The sequence below is a fragment of the Aedes albopictus genome, chromosome 2 (assembly GCF_035046485.1).
Source record: "Aedes albopictus strain Foshan chromosome 2, AalbF5, whole genome shotgun sequence".
NCBI lineage: Eukaryota > Metazoa > Arthropoda > Insecta > Diptera > Culicidae > Aedes > Aedes albopictus.
In genome coordinates this window covers 113,918,430-113,941,578 of record NC_085137.1, presented here as the reverse complement: position 1 = coordinate 113,941,578, position 23,149 = coordinate 113,918,430, and the positions used below count along the sequence as shown (strand labels likewise).

The following is a 23,149-nucleotide window of genomic DNA, read 5'->3' as shown; positions in this document are numbered from 1 at the left end:
GGGTGCGAATAAACTCACACACTGTTTACTCTCGGAATCGTGAGTAAGCCTTGTGTTGGCTTTACACTCGCGAATTGCTTCATGGTGAAAGCGCAGACAGACGTTCTAGCTCGAACAAATTTTTTCAAATTTTCTATGTAAATTTTCACTAGCGACACCTAGGCAACCGATTGCCACAGTGCAATCGCGTGCAGTTGACAGTTTTAGAAACCACGTGCTTCCAGCCGCTTACTTACCACCCAATTCACCACCCACCGAAAAATGAAATCAAAACAAACACTGTCAAAATCATTCCTACATTTGCGTCACATTTACAAAGATTTCCCAATGCGAGTGAAGTTCATCCAAATGCAGTTTTATTCAAGCAAATCTATGTAAAATAAAAGTAATAATGTGTAAAATATTTTACAAGAGTCCTGCGCTAATTTGTGCAAAAGATTTTAGACATTAAATAAAAGTCATTTACTCTGCACAAATCATGTGGAAACATTATTAGCGTGCAACACGTGCGGTCTTTTCCCGCCACCGGCTGGAAGACAACAGTGGTGACAGTTGTTGGTCGCAACGCACATGGGAGGCAGCGATTGAATATGAACGTCGCTAACGCCATCTGTTCGCTGATTGCCACTTGGCAATTTGTGGCGGCCATGTTTTTTACACAAGCTGCTGAGTCAAACTTGAACGTCTGTCTGCGGTGAAAGTAATTCCATCACTGATCACAAGTTACTATCCGAAATTTCTCAAAAGATTTTTTAGAATATCTTACATGGATCGCTTCAGAAACTTCTCCGTGAATTCAAAAATCTTGAAGTAATTCTTTCAGAAATTCATCAAGTGATTCATTTAGATAAAAGTTTATGTGTGTAAAATATACTGTTGCCAGAATTAAGGCTTAAGGCTCCTGGAATTTCTTAAAAAATTCTTTGAGTGTTTTCTTCAAAAAACTGCAAGGATTTTTTAAAAATTCCGTCAGGAATGCATTTTTAGATTTCTTTGAGAATTCCTTCTAAGAATTCTTTAGCAAAATGTATAGCTTCTATTAAAATTTTATTTTTCAAGAAACCCACCAAGGAGGTTTTAAGAAATTGCATTGAAATTCCCGTAGGAATGTATTCAGGAAGTCCAGTAGAGATTCGTCCAGAAAATTCTGCAGAAACTCCTCCCGAGATTATTTTAGGGTTGCCTCCAGGTGTTTTCCCCAAAAATGTTATGCGCATTTCTTCTAAGGATAACTGTAAGAATATCCCTATGAATTCTTTGAGGAATTTGTTATGGCATTGTACACGAATTACGTAACGCTATGGGCGGGAAGGGGAGGGGGGGGGGTGAGTAGCGTTATGATCCCTAGAAACAGTTTCGGAGGAGGGTTTTCTGATCACAGATTTTGAATTCTGGACATGTTTCCATACAACATATGCCCATAATGCAAGAATTCAAAACCCTAAAAAAGGCGCTAACTTGAATACGGGGCATTATCTTGGATACTCTGGTGGACTTCGAACATATTTCCCATACCAAATACACTTATTTTACATAGTTTTAGAGCTCAAAATTCCTTTAAGGACAAGGTATTTGGAGTACATAGCTCAAAATTTCTAGAGCACCGTTTTTTAGAACCGTTTAACGGATATGGCTGAAAATGCATCATGCTGATTGCTCAGTGATTGTCAACAGGGTGATGCATTTTCATCCAAATCCTTTTAAGGGTTCTCAAAAACGGTGCTCTAGAAAATTTGAGCTATGTACGCCAAATACCTTGTCCTTAAACAGCCGCCATCTTCTGTTCAAGGTTGACACGATCAAATTCTTATTTTTCCATTCAACGTTGACCCATCATGCTATAAATTTAAACCTTAGGAATCTGAAATGGTGCGATTTGATGAAACCTATTCGTCACTGTTGTTCATGCCGAATGTTTATCAGGCCATTAAACAAAGCCACGATTTGATTTTTCATATGAACGTTGGTTCTGCTACACAACAGCTAGTCTTATGTGATCTAAAGCTATTTTATTTGTTTTATTTTATTCATTACAGTCTTCGACAATTAAAAATATCGTACAGACTAGTACTTAAAAACTAATTCTTAATCTAAATAAGTGCTTGGACATATCAAAATCAAACAAATGATACACTTCGTTGAATCGTTGACAACATACATCTAGCGGATTGTTTTGTGCGAATTGAGTGCGATGAGTAGCCCGTCGGAAAATATCATATCTTCTTGTTGTCCTCACCGGCGCGTTGATGCGAAGTCTACCAAGTAGGTCAGGACAGTCAACATTACCTCTCAGGATGTCGAAGATCAGCAGCCGCTGTAAAAGTTCACGTCGTTGTTGCAGAGTAGGTAAGCGTATAAGCGCGCAACGTTGATTGTACGGAGGGAGATGATGGTCGGCGCGCCACGGGAGATGACGAAGAGCAAACCTGATGAAGGCTTTCTGCACACGTTCCAGTCGTGCTATATGCACAGCGTGATATGGAGCCCAGATAGTAACGCAGTATTCCAATAAGCTGCGTACAAGACACACGTACAGCGCCTTCAGGCAATAGATATCTCTGAAGGCCTGGGTGTTTCGTTTGATGATTCCCAGAACAGCAAAAGCCTTTGCAGTAACAACCGAAATGTGTTCCGTAAACGCTAGCTTACTATCTAGTATAATGCCAAGATCTTTAACGGATGCAACTCTGTGTACCAGTGAAGCCTCCATCTTGTACTCAAACGTGATCGGTGAATGCAGTCGAGAAACCGTTAACCGTTTATTGGATTATCAAAAAAATCTGCGATCTGATGTGTCGTATCATGTATGGGTTTGGTTCATTTTTATATATGGCAATATTCGGTGGGATACCCGGATCTGATTCCATGACACTAACGGTTGTCCCAAATCTGGTCTGAGATTATTTTATTGCTAATTCTTCACCTTTACCCAACCACCGCGATTTGATATATCGCATGTATGGGTTTGATTCACCTTTACTTTTAACTATAGATAGTAGAGTAAACATAGATCCGCGGACACCGCTGACTAAAATGTTTCAATCGTGTAAGTAGTAATTTTCAAGAGTGTGACGGTTGAATATGACGTCATGCGCTCCATTGATGTTGTCCAAATCGTGACGTCATGCTCGTTTGGATACAGATTTTGACATTCATCAACACGGATCTATGTTTACTCTACTATCTATACTTTTAACCACTTTCGAAGCCACAGCCGAACCCGCAACACTACCGGGAATCTAATGTGGGTTGGACCTTTTTTTTTCCTTCAGGTTGTCGTGGTTTGATGTACCGCTTCCATGGGTTTGGTCAAATTGTACATTTTACTACCCGGATCTGATTCCGAGTAACTACCGGTTGAACCAAATATGGTCTGACACTATTGTCTTGTTAACTGTTCATCGGTTAACCAATAACGCTGCAAATTGAAGGTGTCACATGCAGGGTTTGACCATTTCGACGGGACTCTCGGAACCAATTCCGGAACACTACCAGTTGTCTCTAGTGTGATCTAAGGCTATTTTCTTGCTAAGTGTTCATCAGGTTATCGCAAAAGCCACGATTTGATGTGTCACATACCTGGATTTGATTTACTTTTACATTTGGCCTCTTCCGGCCACTCAAAACCGATTCCGAAACACTTGCTGTCCGTTCATTAGGTTTTCGAAAAAGCCGCTATTTGATGTGACGCATGTATGGGTATGTTGGGCTCTTTCAGATTTGACCACTTCAGCGGGAGCCCCGGAACCGGTTCCGGAACACTACTGGTTCAGATATGGTCTGAGATGATTTTCCTGCTCATTGTCCATCAGGTCATCGAAAATGCCGGGGTTTGATGTGTCGCATGCATGGGTTTGGTTCAATTGTATATTTGGCCACTTCCAGCGGGACGCCTAGATCCGGTTCCGGAAGACTACCGGTTCAGATATTGTCTGAGACTGTTTTCCTGCTTATCGCTCATCAGGTTATCTAAACTGCCGTGGTTTGATGTGTCGCATGCATGGGCTTGGTTCAATTGTATTTTTGGCCACTTCCAGTGTGACGCCTAGAACCGGTTCCGGAACACTACCGGTTCAAATATAGTCTGAGATGATTTTCCTGCTCATTGTCCATCAGGTCATCGAAAATGCCGTGGTTTGATGTGTCGCATGCATGGGTTTGGTTCAATTGTATTTTTGGCCACTTCCGGCGGGACACCCGGAACCGGTTCCGGAACATTACCGGTTCAGATATGATCTGAGACTATTTCCCTGCTTACCGCTCATCAGGTTATCGAAAATGCCGTGGTTTGATGTGTCGCATGCATGGGTTTGGTTCAATTGTATATTTGGCCACTTCCAGCGGTGTGCCTAGAACCGGTTCCGGAACACTACCGGTTCAGATATGGTCTGAGACTATTTTCCTGCTTACCGCATATCAGGTTATTGAAAATGCCGTGGTTTGATATGTCGCATGCATAGGTTTGATGCATTTTCATATCTGGTCCCTTCCTGGGGTACCGTTCCGGAACACCTAAATGGCCATATCTCCGGAACGGCTGGACCGATCCGAACCATTTCCAATAGGAAACAATGAGACCAGATTTCGCGTGAACCGAATGAACCGTCGGTCATTGAAATCGGTTGAGGTTTACTGCCAAAAAGTGACGTGAGTTTTTTTTGTACACACTCACACATACGCACACACACATGCACACACATACACACACACACACACACACACACACAGACATCACCTCAATTCGTCGAGCTGAGTTGATTGGTATATATGACTCGACCCTCCGGGGCTTCTATCAAAAAGTCATTTTTGGAGTGAACATATAGCCTTTCCGGTACACTTAGTGTACGAGAAAGGCAAAACGTATATCAGTAAAAAAAAACATCTGGAATTGCATCTTTTGAAGAAACCTTTGGAAGATTTTTTGGAAAAACCCATAGAGAAATTCCTAGAAGAATTTATTGACAGAAGATGGACTGGAGCCTCCAAAGAGTGCATTAAATGAGTGTGGTCTGGTAAGTGCTAGGCGTTTGTGGAGAGACGTGGTCGTGAACCGATGCACAGTGGTAAAAAAAGGTGTAAAACGCGAATAAATCCAATATCTTTGCTCGGAGTGGATGGATTCGAATGAATTTTTGACACGAAATGTAAAAATCTCTATAGTTTCAGATAAGAAGGGTGTCATTCACCGCTGGAAATCAGTGTTTTGTGCTCGTTTACTCCGCTCTCTTTCGCACACACCTTTTTGAGAAAATCTCTATCTAAACCCGACTGGCGTGCAAAATAAATTGCTTTTTTAACTCGTATTATTGTAAAAACTTCCATAGTATCGGCAATTTGACATAGGGTTGGCCCTGCTCTCATCGATTGCGTTCTAGTTCGAGCAGAAATGCATGTAAAATTTCAAAGAAATAGGGGATATTGGGGTTATTTGAAGATATTTCATTTTAAAAGGCCATGTGGTGAGCCAAATTAGCTGCATTCGTTACTACGGAAGTTTTTACACCTATACAAATAAAATAAATAATTTATTTTGCACTCCAGGATTATTCAAAAAAGGTGAAAAAGAGAGAGAGTGGGGTAAACGGGACGGAGACACTAATTCCTAGCATCGTGTGGCGAATGATACTCTACTTATCTGAAACTGTAAAGATCTTTGCAGTTCGTATCAAAAATTCATTCAAATCCATTCACTCCGAGCAGAGATATTGAATTTATTCGCGTTTTATACCTATTTTCCCCATTGTGCGATGATGTGATATTATTCACCCTGCTTTATTTAGGGTCAGTGTACCAATTATGGCTATAGTACCAATTATTCGCCATAGTTGATTTTCACACTTTAACGATGTGAATCAACAAGAAAAAAATGTGAACAACATATGACATTCAAAAAAGATGGTTGCACTCATTTAAACTCCACATTTTGCTCAAATTTCACTAATTAACTAAATAAAACGAAAGTCGTGAACTTCTGTCAATGACCAAAATTTTTGAAGCATAATTTAGCGCTGATTTCGAAACCGTGCTGCAAAAAATTTAAAGTAGAACAGTTTTTGAGTTTTAGCTCAATATTGAGTTTTAAAACCTTTTTAAATATGGAATTTATTAAAATTCAAATATCTTGCGTTTTGGTCAACCAATTTCAAATCTTTTTCCATAAATTAAAAGCTGAATATATTACCATTCGATCATCTGAGTGCAGGTTTTGCGTCAGATTGATGAAATTCAAGATATTTGCGAACTTTGGGGACGATCTCCTTAAATTTTAGCAAAATTTCCAAAAATATATAAAGAAATGTATTTTTTCAATACGAAAAAACCCGGATTAATCCACCTAGTGGTGATAGTGCCTTTCTCGTCGAATATGTACTCATGATCTTTCCGTCGACGTAAGCATCCTGAAACCTATGAATACTTTATTTATAAAAGCAAGAATTTTATTCAAGTCATCATCGATTTGGGAAACTTATTGATGGTACATATTTCCGACGTTATGTTCAATGTATAGGCAGAGCTGAAAAATATCAGATCTCTTAGTTTAATGCGTGACCGCCTTTACTATTAATGGAGGCCGATCAATACCTAGACGATAATAACAAGCTAAAATTTAATTTATTTCACAATCAAAAATCACTTTACAGTCTTCGATAAACTTTTTCCTGCACACTTTACTGGTTACTAGATTCACAAAATTTGACCAGAGAAATGGAAGCAAGTGAAATTTTTCAACCAGTCGGATCAAAATTTTGCGCAGTTATTTAGACGCAAAGGGTGATTGAAAGATTTTGTTCGAGGTTGATGCAATTAAATTTCAATTTTCCCATGCAACCCCTATTCTACCGTATGCGTGATAATGTTTGCACCATCGATAAATAACGTTCCAGTTTATTGTGAATACAATATATTGGTTTTATTTGCAGGCATTTAAGCTACAGGGGATACTCAAAATAACTGGGACAGGTAAAATTTTCACTTTTCGAAAAATGTTCAACTCGCTGTAACTTTTCGAAAAGGGCATCAAATATTCTCAAATTTTTACTGTAAGTTCATCAACTAGTTGTGTATCAGTGAACAAAATTTGGAAAAGATCGAGCCATTCTACACGAAGTTATAAAGGTTCTAGAAAAAGGTATAATTATCCGATAGCCAACTTTAAGCTGTTATATCTCCGGATTCAATGAATCGAATGCAATGAATGGTTCCGGTAGTTTCTGCTGGATCAAAGGCTATTTTCCTGCTCACTGTTCATCAGGTTATCGAAAAAGCTGCTTTTTGATGTGTCGCATGCATGGATTTGGCTCACTTTTATATTTTGCCACTTCCGGCGGGACATCCGGAACCGATTTCGGAACACTACCGGTTCAGATATGGCCTGAGATTATTTTCCTGCTTTCTGTTCGTCAGGTTATCAAAAAAGCCGCGGTCTGATGTGTCGCATGCATGGTTTTGTAGCATTTTTATATCTGGCCCCTTCCTGGGGTACCGGTCCGGAACACCTAAATGGCCATAACTCCGGAACGGCTGAACCGATCCGAACCATTTTCAATAGGAAACAATGGGACCAGATTACGCGACGAATGAACCGTCGGTCATTTAAATCGGTTGAGGTTTACTGCCAAAAAGTGATGTGATTTTTTTTGTACACATACACACATACATACACACACACATACACACACACAGACATCACCTCAATTCGTCGAGCTGAGTTGATTGGTATATGTGACTCGACCTTCCGGGCCTTCTATCAAAAAGTCATTTTTGGAGTGAACATATAGCCTTTCCAGTACACTTAGTGTACGAGAAAGGCAAAAAAAAAACAAATTAATAATTATTTTTCAACGTTTATTTGACATATCATATATAGGCGAGTTACAGTAAAAAATTCAGCTCAATCGGAGCATTGAGTACGGAGAATGAGATGTGTGAAGTAAGCGACTTTGCTTAAAAATAGAACAAACATCGATTTCAAATCATCAACCTTGTATGGAAAGTCGAAAAAAATTCCACTCCGCTGTATTTTTTTCCTTCACGTTTTTGAACTCAGGGCACGATTCTACACCAAAAACGATCATCAGCTTACCGAGTTCAAAAATGCTGTAAACTAGTGTTATGGTAGAAATAAATCATTTTCCTTAAAATTTCGGCTTCCTTGCACCTAATATCGCCATGGTGTACCAGTTATGGCTAATCCCATAAGGAATGCATGCAAATAGTGCGAAAAGGTGCCGAAGTTAAAAATGTAGCCATAACTGGTACATGGTTCCTATCATTGGCACACGCTGTAATAAGTACTAAAATAAGTTTTGGCTCCGTTTCTATATTTTTCCTGTAAAGTATGGAAACTAAGCTATCTTTTAACATATTGTTGACATTCGTTGGTCTTCTCGTTATTTTTGTACAAATAGTGGTCCTTAGCTAGTGCCATAATTGGTTCAGTTACCCTATATGATGAATTCGATATATCATTGAAATTAACAAATGGAATACATCTAATTTCGCATCTATCAACGACCAAGGCAAGGATCCCGGATAACGAGCAGGATAACATGAAAATCAACTACGAATAACCCAAAACATCTGACAGTATTATTGTAAACTCATCTTTGTAACATCAACACTCTGTACTAGACTACGTCAAACAATTACTATTTTTACCGAGATGAACCAGCCCTGGTCTGAAAATCTCGTTAATTAAGATAATTATAATAATAAAAAAATCTAATTTCGCCTAGAATCAATCCAGATACTGACAGCACTCAAAATAACCATAAGATTATTGAGTAATCATCTCTACATCATATAAGCATCAAAATGATGAAGGGCATCGATCTACCAAATAAAACAACCATCCTAACATGATGGGCATCAATCAAAGTATCACCCCATATCATTTTTACAACCCATTCATTCGGAGGCAGCCCTTGCATGCTAATTTTCATATCTCGCTTCCACCTCAAGCCTATCCTATGAATTGAGAAAACAAACAGCTAAGTCAGCATAATTCACCTTCCAACGCACACACACACCTGTCAGCATCTGGTTCAGGTTCAAACGATTGCGCTAAAAAGTCATCGTCAAAGATGGCTAGCTGGGACACTACACGATCTTCACGACGACAACACTGTCGATACCATCGGCGAAACCTTGATACTGAAAAAGGCATCCTCCCATCGCTTCGTCCGGCGATTGTGCGGGTAAAAGACCAGAAGCAGCCAGCCTCCAACAGCAACGTTGCAACACTTGGTCGGCTATCAGCTCTAGGAAGGTCTTTCTATGATGTTATTTTTTGTCTTTCGGTAAAAGTAGGGGACAGAGGTGTTAAATGTGGTATTTTGATGAAATATACTCGGAAACGAAAGCCAGCCAACGACTGGAACTGATTGACACAACAGGACATTGCATTAGATTCCAGATTACTGGAACTGAAAATAATAACAAAACAATACAAAAGTATGGAGAAATGCACTATGGAGTGAGTTAAAGCATACAATAATCTTGTAATAAATTTTGAACATACATATAAGAATTAAAGTTCGTTGCAACTCACACATTGAATCATCATTTCACCAGAAAGATACACTTCACACCGGCTACACCTAGCCATCTTCCTCCGTGGAATAAATGTGCTGCTTGCTACAGCCACACCGTATCTTTGTGGGACCGAATATTTGATTACGGTCAGATCCTCGCGGCCAATATGCATGCAGAGATTTCAGGTGGATCTAGATCGGTGAGGCGTTTTTGGCGGTCGTCGTTCATCATCGAATGAAAGGCGATGGCTAGCTAGCCTTCTTCCGAAATGTTTCTTGTCCGGTAGGTATTTTGGCCAAAGGAAACGATTTGCCAATGCCAATCTGTAGAACGTACTTTTGCCAAAATGGAAATAGAAATGGAAGTTTGGGTTTTGGTGGAAGTCGTTTAAAGGATATAAAAACTAGAGCATTCTCTGAAGAAATCACATCAGTCCACCGACTTCGATCGTAGATAGATCTCAACGAAGAACAAAGAGTGCACTCTAGAATTCTACGAATTGTACAGCAGGCCTGCCGTGAAGTGTTCAACAATGAAGTGTTTGATCGTGGTAAGATAAGTGATATAAGTGAACTCAAAGACTGTTATTCCGAGAACTCTGAAATGTGGCCTGAATAACCACTTAGTGAAGTGCTTGAAGATATGCTGGAAAACTGTCCCAAGTGAAACTTTTTTTTTTTTTTTTTTGACGTAGGACTACGTCTCTCTTTTCTATACCGGGTGTCATTCTAAATTTTCAGAAATCAGCCGCGTTACGTTTAAAGTGGAGATTTTGAGCGTTAATAGCTCAGCCATTTCTTGTTGAATTTTCAAAATTTTGGCACCAATCGATTGCAAATCTTTACACCAATTATGTCCAATAATAATATTTGCTGTTTTTCAATAACAAACTATTGAAAAATTGGGAAAAGTGAACCCATGTTTATTCCAGCCAATCACGATCGAGCACATTTTGGAGCACATTTTGGATGCTCCCGTCGAATATAAAAGCTACTGCTTCTTCGCATCTTCCCTCATTTGCCTTTGTCGTCTCGAGGTGAACGCATCGAACGAGAGCTGCCCACTTTCTTCGTTTGCGTTTTCGCTCATTATTCTTTGACGGCCGTGTTGGCTCGGCGTCGGTGGTTGTCGGCAAGGGTGCTGTTGCACATTCGCCTTCTAACCGTCTAACGCGGCAGACGAAGGAAAGAATACGTTTCATCGATTACTCGGCGGTGGTGGCAGAGGCAGCAAAATCCACAGAAAGATCAGCGACATACGAATTTGCGAGTTGCGTCGCTGTCCTCGGGGCTCGGTCCTTTCGCCGATTGATTGGCGGTGGCGCATTGATGATAGCATCAGGAACATCCAGGGCAACAAGCGGCGGGCCAATTTTCGACGGCGTTCAGCATTCAGCACGGAGGAATCCAACACGCATTGCGTGGCATGATAAATTCATGTCATTTTTTGTCTAAAATCTTTCAATATTCAATCGGTTCTTTTCAGGACCATAGAAAATTATTCATCAAGAGTTGTGAATCAGATAATTATTTCATTCCATCATGGATCGGTAAACGTGTGGTGCAACCGAAAAGTGAAAATTGAATGCTTGGTGGCCCCGCAAGAATGATGATGCCGGCCACTAATGGTTCCATCCGGAATTTATCAACCCTATCCGAACCATTTTTCGTGAAACATCGATAAATTATAACGTTGTTCGAGTTAAAATGATCTTAACCTTACAATATTTTGATTACTTTATTCGTTAAATGGAAATTTTCTCATTTCTCGGTTGATTAACCGTTTTAAGCGTCTGGTGCATGCGGGGCGGGTCATGCAAATAAAATATACTGAAAAGCCAGCCGAATGGGAGGAGCTTCATCTGCTAATCTAGGGCATAAAAGCTGCTCCCTCTGATTTCTTTCTGGATTCCGCCAGACTGAAAAAATGTCGAATGTCGGGTTAAAGTCGGGTCAATTTTTATCGAATGTTGGGCCACTGTTGGACCAACATCGATCAACTATTGGGTCTATGTTAGGTTTGGTGGCTAAAATCAAAATAGGTGAATGATAGGTTGATGTCGGGTTTGACGTCATCAACTATGGTAAAAGCTTTAAACCTACAACACCACAAATTTATGCTTCCTAGCTGGGGCTCAATTGAATGATGTGCCTTGACTGAGGCTGGAGCTGAAAATTAGTAAAAGCTCGAGATCAGTCTTACCCAACCAATCACAATCAAGCATAGTTCTGTGAGGCGACACGACGAAACTTATATAAGTGGTGCACACACTCATTTCGATCATTTCATCGGCACACACAGCAGCGGACGGACAGCACCGAGCGGCAGCAAGATCCCAAAAAAGATCCGCTTCAACGGATGAGCAAGCGGGTGGCACCGCCCTCTGTCCAATGAAGCCTCGATTCTTTTCGGATCCATCGGCAGTGGAGGCAGTAGCGGAAGCAACATCCAAAGAAAAATCCGCCTCGGCAAACGAAAATTCGATTGGCGTCACTTTTCGTTTGCCGGGGCCCCGATTCTTTCATGGATTGCCGGCGGCAGCAGCAGCGAGATCCCAAAAAAGATCCGCTTCAACGGATGAGCAAGCGGGTGGCACCGCCCTCTGTCCAATGAAGCCTCGATTCTTTTCGGATCCATCGGCAGTGGAGGCAGTAGCGGAAGCAACATCCAAAGAAAAATCCGCCTCGGCAAACGAAAATTCGATTGGCGTCACTTTTCGTTTGCCTTGGCCCCGATTCTTTCATGGATTGTCGGTGGCAGCAGCAGCAAGATCCCAAAAAAGATCCGCTTCAACGGATGAGCAAGCGGGTGGCACCGCCCTCTGTCCAATGAAGCCTCGATTCTTTTCGGATCAATCGGTGGTGGCGGCATGGGTGGCAATGAATTATACCAAAATGGTTCTTTCAAGGGCCCCAAAGCTTCCGAAAGAGTTATTTGGAGCATTATTCAATTATTTCTAAAAATTCAACTAATTCTAATTTTTATAGTTTAGTTTATCGATAAAGTTTAATTTTTATACTAAATATACACCGCTGTATATTTGGTATTTGAAATTCCAAATTTACTGTCAATGTCATTCCAATCGAGTAGGATACCTGTCAAATGCGCTTTAAAGGCATTGCTCGGCAGCATCATCGTCATGATACGGGAATCATCATTACCAGCAACAATCGCCAGATTTCGAGTCTTTAGCATATAGTGATTTTACTCTTCCGTTATTTTTGCTGAATAGATACACGTTTACTTCATCTGTGAGCCCCAAATTCTTTATTATGCGTTAAAAATTAGTCCTACGTCAACATTGCGGTTATGTCTCAGACATTACACACTCCTAGTTTTTTTTTTATAAAACGTTTATTTGGTCGATTTGCTTATTAAAAATTATTTACATAATTGGTTAAACATCGACTTCTAAATGGAAACTTAGTTCATCTACATCTACCCTGCCATTACAATTTACAATGACGGTAATGTAATTAACTAGCGTTTTCAAAACAATGGTTTTATTCACGGTCGAAATCCATTCAAGGGATGGCCTCAATAATTCCTCGCAGTCAAACAAACGCCGGCGACCAGTTATCACCAGCAGCCTTCGTTGAAGTGGTCGCCACGCAGCTTGTACTCTTGTACAGGAGAAAAATTTGTGCACTATTGTTTCGCTGGGTGCACCACAGAACAAGCATTGTTCTCCATCCGATCGTCGCATTCTAAACAGAAGCCGCCGGTGTGGCACTTTCTGATTTATCCACACGTATAGAGCTGATTTTTGAGACGACAACAGTGCACGCGTCGAAATGTTCGTCCATATACGAGCCCAGTTGGAGTTTGGATGATCTGCTTCCACTTTTGGTCTGTCTGTTTGATCGACGTAGAAGCGGTGGATGAGATCGGCGGAGGGGTAATGTCTGATTTGGTGGGGGAAATTTGGAAGGCTGCTAATGATTAACTTCAGGCAGGGAAGGTTTGAAATGGCATTTGCCGGGAGAGGATTAACTTGACTAATGCAGGAATGATAAAAAGGAAGGGACTCGATCTCTAATAAATGTCTGTTGATGAGCAACGATGGACATTTCATGCTCGGAAGATGCAGTTTTAACCCACCGTCCTCCTTCCTACGAGCTAGTTGCAGCATTGGTATGGTTGCAGGTGATCCACGAAATAAATACCTTCTCATGGTCGCCGTTATCTTTGCCACATGTGCCGCTAACGGAGTCAAGTGCGATGCCATGTACCACATTCTGGAGGACAAGAACGTGTTTAGCAAAATCACTTTTTGGTGTAGTGTCAGGGTGCGTTGTGAATGAAGCCAAACTTGTCGGGAGAAATTTGTCACGATTGAGTCCCAGTTCAAGCTGATCATTTCCCGCACCGAGTTTGAAAAAGTTACACCGAGAATTTTGATTGTGTTCTCAGTTCGCAGCCATGGCACATTAAGAGGCTCATCCGCAAGCCCAACGTCGATTGCTGTTGTTTTGCCTTCATTGAGAACTGCTCCAGACACACGTCCGAAGCGCCGGAATATGTCCCGCATCGCATCCAGTTTCTCAACGCTGTTAACAATAGCGCTGATGTCGTCCGCATAGGCCACGATCAAATCTCTGCCGCACACTTGCTTCAAACGCTGGAGGAGAGGGTGCAGGTAAATCACAAAAAGATGCATAGACAGTCGCACCGACCGCTGGATCGGAAAACTCTCAGAAAGAAAGCCATTGATGAGAAGACGAGACGACGAGGCAGCTCCTATTCGCGATAATAGGTCCACCAGTGCTGTGTTGAATCCCATGCCACGCATTGTGTCCAAAAGAAATCCACGGTCAACACGGTCGAAAGCATGGTCGAGATCGAACCCAATCAATTTAGCAGACTGCCTACTTCGCTTCAGCTGGGCGATTCGGTCTTTAACAGCGAGCGTTGCTTGAAAGATATTCCTCCTACCGTTGGAACACTTCTGCGAATCGGTTAGAACGTTGTAGGTGCGCATCAAATTTTCGAGTCGCATTTTGAGGACCCGTGCGAGGATTTTATAATCGTAATTGATTAAGCTGATTGGTCTATACGCACGAGCGGTGTCCCCAGCTCCACGCTTTTTCACCAGCACAATCACACCATCGAGAAATTTGGTCGGAATGTTTGAGTTGATTGCTTCATTCATCACTAGGTTCAGCTCCCTGTGGATCACATCAAACGCTCGCAGGTAGAACTCTTTCGGCAACCCGTCGGGACCTGGTGATTTTTTCGACGCACTAGATCGAATAGCGGAGAGAATTTCCACCGATGTGATTTCGCTCATGCATGAAGTGTTGAGCTGGTCCTGCTCGGGGATGACCCGTTCGCATTGGAAGCCACTGCCTTGCACATCTTCTACGTTCCCCCGTGTGTAGAGGTTGGTGAAATATTCGACCATGTGATCTCGAATCCCATCGGAGTTGTCGATGATTTCGCCTCTTTCGTTTCGGAGCTGCTCTATTGTTGTTTTTCGTCTCGTTCTTTCCCCTAGCTGGAAGGTGGAGAGGGCTTCGCCAGCTACAAACGTTTCATTTATTTGCACAAACATTTCAGTGAAACGTCGTTGGTGCAAAAGCATTTCTGCTTTCACGCGGTTGATGGTGACCAGCATGGAGCGATCGTGGTGGTAGCTGTCGTACGCTAGCCTTAGTTGGCCGTATAGGCGTTGTTGCTCACGATGGAAGGCATCAAATGCGATTTTAGATTTCCATCGGAAAAATGATTTTAGCTTCGTTTTTGCGCACGACAGCCACCATTCCATCCAAGACGGGTAGTAGCGACGTTGGCGAGTCCAATATTGCCATTGTATTTGGAGCTCCTCTATCGTTTCGGCGGACAGCAAATGGGGCCGGAGGGACCAAAATCCTCGGCCGGGTGCTCTATCAGGGAGAGGGAGGCAAATTCTCGCAGTGACCGCCTTGTGATCAGAGAAGCAGCAAACATGAACAGCTGTTGCTCTCAGCTGATTGCGAAGGCCAGCGCTGACGTAGAGCCGATCTAGCCTGGACGAAGAGTTGTGTGTGATGTATGTATACCCTGACTCGCGAGAACGAAGCTGCTGCCACACGTCGAGCAGACGAAGCTGCTGTACGGTTGTTTGGAGAGCGGGGCTCGGGTTGGGCCCTGTCGCATCGCACGGCCGAACCACACAGTTGAAGTCGCCTCCCAGAATGATGTGGTCGGTACGAAACCGCAGGTAGTAAGCTATCGTGCTGTTGAAAAATCTTTCTCGCTCGGCACGGAGAGCGGATCCCGAGGGGGCATACACATTGCACAGTGTGGTGTTGTGCACGCGCAAAGCTAGCAGTCTTCCATCCAGGCTTTTTTCGATGTGCGAGAACTTGATGTGGGATTTCAGAGCGATTGCCGTACCTCTCCTTGCATGGTCGATATTACACACGATGTTGTAGCCGGGCAAGACCAGCTGTTCGTTTTCTACCTCCTGTAAGAAAACAATGTCCAGGTCGGTAGTGCGTAAGAACGTGCGGAGAGCGTTGATTTTCGTTGCGTTTGTTATGGTATTGATGTTGACTGTGCCGATATTCACGCTGGTGTGCTCCATTACTGCTGCATTTCTTCCCCGGAGCCTCGGCCGTGTTCGCTGTTGACTTCGTTGTTGTGTCGCATCTTTTTACCTGGAGGCAAGCCCGTGCACAAGGGGAGGGTTTTGGGGGTTAAACCCCTCCCATTAACGGCGCTTCATACACAATGCGCCCCTCCGCCTTTTGCCGAAATTGGGAAAAACCCCTCCCTTGGCGCCACTTCTGTGCACGGGCCTGCCTGGAGGCGAACGTTTACTACGCAATCGCCGGGTGCTGGTCGAGCTACAAGAGGCTTGCGAGCTGTCCGTGTCGTTTTCATCCGTTTTACGCAATGTGGATAGACTGCCGATCGTGGTTGGGATCGAAGAGATTGGGGTGATGGGTAGAGTTCGAGGGGGTTGTTTGTTTGTCGGAGGTGGCATCGTGTTCAACTGCGGCGAACCTCGGTTCTCGTGTTGTTTGGCATTCAGATGTTGAGGTTGCGGTATTGGATTGTTCGACTTCGACAGCGCTGGCTGTTTCGCAACATTAGCATACGATTGGTCTGCTACGAGCTTCTGCGCGAGCAGTTTTTTATTTTGCACACACGGAATGCCGACATGTACGAACTCATGGCAGTGTACGCATGTTTGTCGCTGTCCCCTGTACCCCACCGCCGTGTCTTCTCCTCGAATCGTTACGAGAGAAGGGATGTTCTTTTTAACTACCATCCGAGCGATACGTACGCCGGTTTTCACACCACCGAAAGCGGAGCGCTCGTCCCAGAGAAGGTCCCGAATGTGCCATCTCCGTACTCGGCGAGAAACTCGGCGATGTGAACGTTGCTGACGTCGTTGGAGAGATCGAACAAGCGTACCTCCACTGCTCCATCCTCCATTAGAATACGCAACTTGTACGTCTTCCCATCAAAGACGAATTCGTGTTTGTTGTCGTGGTCACGAACAATCCTCTCAGCGAGCTCAAGGTTGTTAACCTCGACGAAGGTGCAACCGAGCCGCTTGCTTGGCTGGAGTAGGCACACATTTTCTCGCGTCAAACCAAGTTCCTTCCCCACGAATTTATGAATTTCTTCATGGGAAAGCTGCCGCGGAAACTGCGAGTAATCAACGCGAAACGTATTTTCGCGGCGTGGCATCGCGTATCCCGCCGAAGCGAAAACTGCGATTCTCAAAAACTCAGCGTGTACCGCGTATACCGAAAAATATTGAATAGTCCGTGAACGGCTCCCGAAGTTCGCTCTATCGAATAGATCGACCGATCGGCTCGGAAGTTGAGCACTAACTGAAAACTCATCAAGGAATCTCTTTCGTTGTATTTTTGTAGTTCTCTGTGCTTACGCTAGGCTGTGCTTTGGCACAGAATTTGAACGATGGACGCTACTATCCGGAGCTGCTGAGGGGCAAGTTCGACGATGGCCAATATCGTCCGGATAATGCCGGTTCTTATCGTCCTGACGGTGCCGGTGGCTTCGTTCAAAGAGGATCCGGTGGCTTTGGAGGTCAACGAGGAGGATCCAGTGGTATACTTCAGATCAGATTTTATGTATGAAGAAAGGTGATACTCAATTAAACCTAATTTGTTCACAGGATTCGGCTCTGGTAACCGTTTTGCATCATCTAATGCAAACCGAGCGAGACCCAGTGCTCCAGTGAAGTTCACTCCAGTTTTCTCTCAGCAAAGCGCCCCAGTGAAATTCACTCCAGTCTTCGCCCAGCCTAGTGCCCCAGTGTTTGTTCCAGCATCGTCTACTTTCGGTGCCAACAACAAGAACAGAGGATTCGGAGGCTCCAGTGCATCCCGTGACGGTGCGGACGGTGTTAAGGAGGATACCCGTGAGATGAACGAAGATGGCTACTCCTATCGCTTCTTGACCGAGAACCAAATTCAAGTGGCCGAAACTGGACGTATCGAAAACCGTGGATCCGATAACGAGGTGCTGCGTACCAATGGATTCTACGAATTTGTGGGAGATGATGGTGTTCGCTACCGAGTCGATTACGTCGCTGATGAGAATGGTTTCCAAGCTCAGGGCGACCATCTGCCAACTCCACCTCCAATCCCGGAGGAAATCGTCCGGGCTCTGCAGCTGCTGAGCCAGAGTTAAAAAGGGTAGAGATTCTGATGGTGGAGTGGAGCTATATTTATGCAATAAGAAATAGGTGTATTTGTCTGTGCCATATACTGTAGGATAAGTGATAAGAAATAAATAAAACATTTATTATAAACAAATTTCCTAGGACTTTATAATTCGCTTTTGCACACTTTACTTTGTCTTTCCACTTTTTCACTTTTGTATGAGGAGAAGGCTTTCTCAACTCTTTCGATCCATAAAAGGCACCTAACTATCTACCTATCCTGATACCTTGTTGGCTACAAAGTAAATTTACACCAGCGCCGATCACCATTTTCATCAGTTTCCCGGAAAGTGTGGGGCTGCCCACAAAGTCGCCATCATCTGGCTCCCTGCCAAAAAATAATTTCGCTACTCTTTCTTCTGACATTTGTACAGCGTGTTCAGCCCACTAAAGTCTACCGTATTTTGTTATTTTCACAATATTTGCTTCTTTGTAAACTTGGTACAACTAGTGATGCATGCGTCTGCGCAACACACCACTTCCTTGATCCCCGCCACAGCACTATGGGCTCAAAAACTCCGAAAGATTTTTCGGCCTTCTTGCTTTAAAGTCTACGCCTCGTGACCGTAGAGGGTCACCGAAAGAATTAGCTTCCTATACTGAACGCATTTCGTTTTCGTTTCCTAGTGTTGAGACCTGAGCTAAGCAAAAGGCCCTATTTAAGGTCAATGTGCTGAAGCCACATTGTCAGTTGCAATACGCCTTTTATCTTTACGGGAAACTTTATTGTCACATATAACAAGCGTGTCAAGATAAATACATTCTTTTACAAATACATCCCCATCAACCACTACATCTTCACTAACACCTCTAGGCCTGCCTCTGTCTCTGTTCCAAACACCTGTATTCCGATCCAGAAGAAGAATCACCAGTAAGAACGGAGTTTACATTAGCCTACTAGACCAAGCCCACTCATGGGCTCAATCAAGCGTTTTAACGTTAAGTATAGCCCCGAACAAAGAAGCGAACCGCACCGGTCGCTGCTAAGCAGGGCTCGAAAGCGAAAAGTTTACGTACGGTTCGTAGCAGGGCTTAGAATATAGAGACACGCAGAGTACGGTCTCTATCCGTAGGCTCGTGCGCTCTCTCGCGTTTAGCTCTCTGGGTAGCGTAAAGAGGAGACGAAAGAACATGAGTATGGATTTGTTTCCAGGTAGGGGCATCTGGGGTAATATGCACTGTCGAGGCAAAACGCACCCCCTTGATTTTTCAGGAATTATCGGTTTTGGAGCTTTGAAACCTTGCCAGTCTAATAGAACGTCCTTATAAATGAGCACCTGGAAAATTTTACATATTTGCGTTACGTAATTAGTGAGAAAAATGAATTAAATCAAAACGCAGGTTTCTGATGTAATTTTCCGATTGTTTGTCGAACGATTCGATGGTGAAAACCGACCAAATATCTTAAGCTGTTGTATTTATTCAGTTGATTGAGGGTAATACTAAGCGTAGAAATAATAACATAAACAGTAATGTACATAAATTATATATTTTAAACAATTTTATTTTTCACTCTTGATTGGGGCAATATGCACTCCATGTGTTGGGGCAAAACGCACCTATAGAAAACAAGCTGTAATCAAATCTATGAGCACTGTGTAAGTAATCGCAAATGAAATTGAGCTATTATTCGTCTTAAAACCTTAGAAAACATCCATTTTCTCTAAAAAAGGAAGAGATTTATAAACTCGACAGTGCATCTTGCCCCAATGTTGTGGTGCGTCTTGCCCCTTTGTTTGAGTGCATCCTGCCCCATTGTTGTAGTGCATTTTACCCCGAGCATGGGTGCATACTGCCCCGCATAAACATACGAAGCCGTAATGTTGGTCTTCACAAAAAACGTTATTTTCAAAAGCTATATACTATATTAAGGCCAAAGTTTTGTTCGAGATCGCTTAGAATGCAAGTATTTGCAATGAATGCATGCATTAAAACAATAAATGATTGTCTTTTTATATGCATTGGGACGCATCTTCCTTAACTGGTGCGTATTACCCCAGAATCCCCTATATAGTTTCTAGAGAATGATTTTCTTGTTTTGTATAGGTAGGAATTTATTTTATTTTGCATCAAATATTTGAAATTTTCAACCAATTAATATCATAGATCATTACACGAATAACACAACAAATTGTCTGACATACAATTGTGATAGAGTGACAATACAAACGCAGAAAAATAATAGGTTCAAATTGACAAGCTTTGCTTAAGATTGTTATGAATAAAGTTTTCCCTTCTTCGCCAATTTAAGGATCATGCATATCGAAAATGTATTGATTTTCTCTTAAAAAATAGTTACGATTGCTCATAATCGCACCTTTAGTTTTTTATTCGGTCGATCGTTTCGAAACAAATATTTGAATTAATGTATAGTGATTCAGTGAGTTTTGCTGTTTTAACACGTACATGTTTGAGCCGGGGTTTCTACGCGGCAAGTAAAGTTTAGTTTCGCACATTTAGAAAAATGTCCAAATAAATAACTCGGATCGTTCCGACAAGTTCCAAAATTATTGTCATCCGTCGCAAATTCCGGTGAGAAGATGTGCGTATTTTCTAACCCGAAAAGATACCATTTGACGGTAATAAGTGACCACAAGGTTTTCTTTCTTCACTTTCCGGACTGAGATACCCCGCTTTGAAAGAGCTGTGCCTCGCGTTTCGTTTTGTCGTGTAGGGGAGACTGAGGAGACTTGATCCCTGGGGAGACTTGTTCTCCCCATATTTGCTCGGAATCAAAAACATTTTTCTTCTAGCATAATTTATCCAAAACTACTCCTGGATAAATGATTATGTTTTGGCTACAAGTGATTACGATTGTACGTTGCATTATTTTTTAACGGCTGATGGTTTGTTTTCAGTCCTTCAGAAATCTTTTAGGCGTTTCCGAAAAATCTCAATAACTTTGTGAATATTAAACCAAATCGTGTCAAAATTTCACTGCACATAGTTTAAATAGAATAGTTTCAAACTTATTTATTCAAATAAGGCTGTTGTTATTATATTTCAATTAATTCTGCTTAGTATACACAACAGTGACATGGGGAGACTTGATCCCTCGAGGATTACACATACATTATACATTAGCTTGGGACACAAAAAGACATTTTACTCCTGTACGCTTTTTGAGTTCCATTTTGGCCCCATATCAAATGTGCAAAATTTCAGCTCGATCGGAAAAACTATATTTTAGCGCCAGCCGTTTTAAGTTTTCATACGATCTACTATGGGGAAAATCATTTTTTCAAACAAAAATCGCCACAGGTTGCCCCTTAACCCCTGAAAATATATCGATCAATGATTTCTGTTGGAAATTTTACGAGGAACAAACCCTCTGAAGACCGCAAAGTGATTTAAGGCATGTAGAAAAAGTTATTGACTGAAAACCGAATGGCATGCCAACGCTGTTTAACATGTAAGGAATAACAATAAATAATAAAATCTCGTCATTTTATCGATCAGGTAAGGCTTAATAACTTTTTCCACGAAAGTCGCATCGCTTTGCGGTCTTCGGAGGTCTGATTCCTCATGAAGTTATCTACAGAAATCATACAACGACTTATTTTTAGGGTTTAATGGGTGACCTCAAGCGATTTTTATTTGAAGAAGAAAATTTTCCCCATAGTAAATCGTATGAAAAATTAAGAATGGCGGGCGCTAAAATATAGTTTCTTCGATCGATCTGAAATTTTGCATAGTTAATAAAGGACCAAAATGTAACTCAAAAAGCATACAGGAGTTGGAGTTTTCCATTTTTAATATTTTCCCATATAAACCGTGTACCAGGCTATTATACATGTGAAAAATAAAATTCTTTTCGGAAGCCTCTATTTACTTGGAATTCTAGTCTATTCAACGATAAAATGTGTCAGATAATTATAACTTTAGTACAAACCAAGAAAATGGGGATCAAGTCTCCCCATTTTGAAAATACGGCATGTCCTTAAAAATTTAAGGAAATCTTATAATTTCAAACACTCCAAATTCATCGAAAATACAAGAAAACTCAAAAAGAAAATGAATAGGAAGACTCTGGAATTATTTTCCCTTTAAATAAACCATATGCTCAAAGGTTGTTTTTGAAAATGGTGATCGTCAGTGGGTGGTTACATTAAAAGTTAAAAGTATAAATTGAAAAATATAAATTAAATAAACGAGACATTAGGAAGAAAGTGTGCGAAATGAGTAACTTCACCCTTGTAGAAACAATAGGGCAAAGCAGAAAAAAAATCTGCGAAGACCCCATGTGAATAACACCGATCATACAGAATAGGAGATTCGACATTAGATCTATAAAAACAACCCAACAATTGGGGAGATCTTTCCAATATTATACATTTATTCATAGCACTATTATACACATTTTCATATATTCAAAACATATTCATCAACATGTAATCTGAATCGTTTGGTACAATATGTCCACGCATCCTTCCTCCCCTGTAAATTCAAGAAGTACCTTGCCGAAATTAAATATTCTGTACTCCAAGTATTTCGAAGAATCATCTTTGCGCGTAAATGTGTCTTTCCGCTTTGGTGCATGTGTCATATCTCTAATATGCGGCAAGCAACAGTATTGACAAGAAAAGTAACACGATTGCAAAAGATGCTTTGACTGTATCTAACTCAACTCAGATATCATAGAAACACAACAGTTTTTTTTTTGTAAAAACAAACTTAAATCATACCGATAAAAATCTTAAAAAATGAAGTCGAGCTGCCAAGTTTCATCAATTTAAATATGCGGTGTGCATGACTGCCATATTGTAGGTTCCTCATTATAGAAAAAGCAAGGTGTTGGATGTTAAAATACAACAATTGTTGAATGAAGTGCCAAAAAGGAGAGTGTGCTCATTATGTACTTTGACAAATACGTAGTCTACTTCAAGCGCATAGAATCTGCTTCCAACAAAATATTCATATACCAGCATCCAA

At 41.7% G+C, this 23,149-nt stretch overlaps 2 protein-coding genes across 3 annotated transcripts in view; both read left to right on the top strand.

Annotated features, from left to right (window-relative positions):
- LOC109419854 (uncharacterized) overlaps window positions 1-23,149 on the top strand; it is a 53,352-nt gene that overhangs the window by 8,192 nt on the left and 22,011 nt on the right. The window contains exons 5-7 of the mRNA XM_029853685.2: window positions 13,948-14,173; window positions 17,406-17,601; window positions 17,669-18,153. Of these exons, the coding sequence (XP_029709545.2) occupies window positions 13,948-14,173; window positions 17,406-17,601; window positions 17,669-18,153 (907 nt within the window). The remainder of the gene's footprint in view (window positions 1-13,947; window positions 14,174-17,405; window positions 17,602-17,668; window positions 18,154-23,149) is intronic.
- The window catches only part of LOC109420716 (larval cuticle protein LCP-30-like), a 28,888-nt gene continuing 15,671 nt past the window's right edge, over window positions 9,933-23,149 (top strand). The window contains exons 1-3 of one of the 2 annotated variants that reach the window (XM_062850269.1): window positions 9,933-10,084; window positions 17,406-17,601; window positions 17,669-18,186. In XM_062850269.1, the coding sequence (XP_062706253.1) occupies window positions 10,067-10,084; window positions 17,406-17,601; window positions 17,669-18,186 (732 nt within the window). In that variant the 5' untranslated portion in view covers window positions 9,933-10,066. Of the gene's footprint in view, window positions 10,085-17,405; window positions 17,602-17,668; window positions 18,187-23,149 lie in introns of those variants that run through there. The other variant, XM_062850270.1, reaches the window with a different exon arrangement.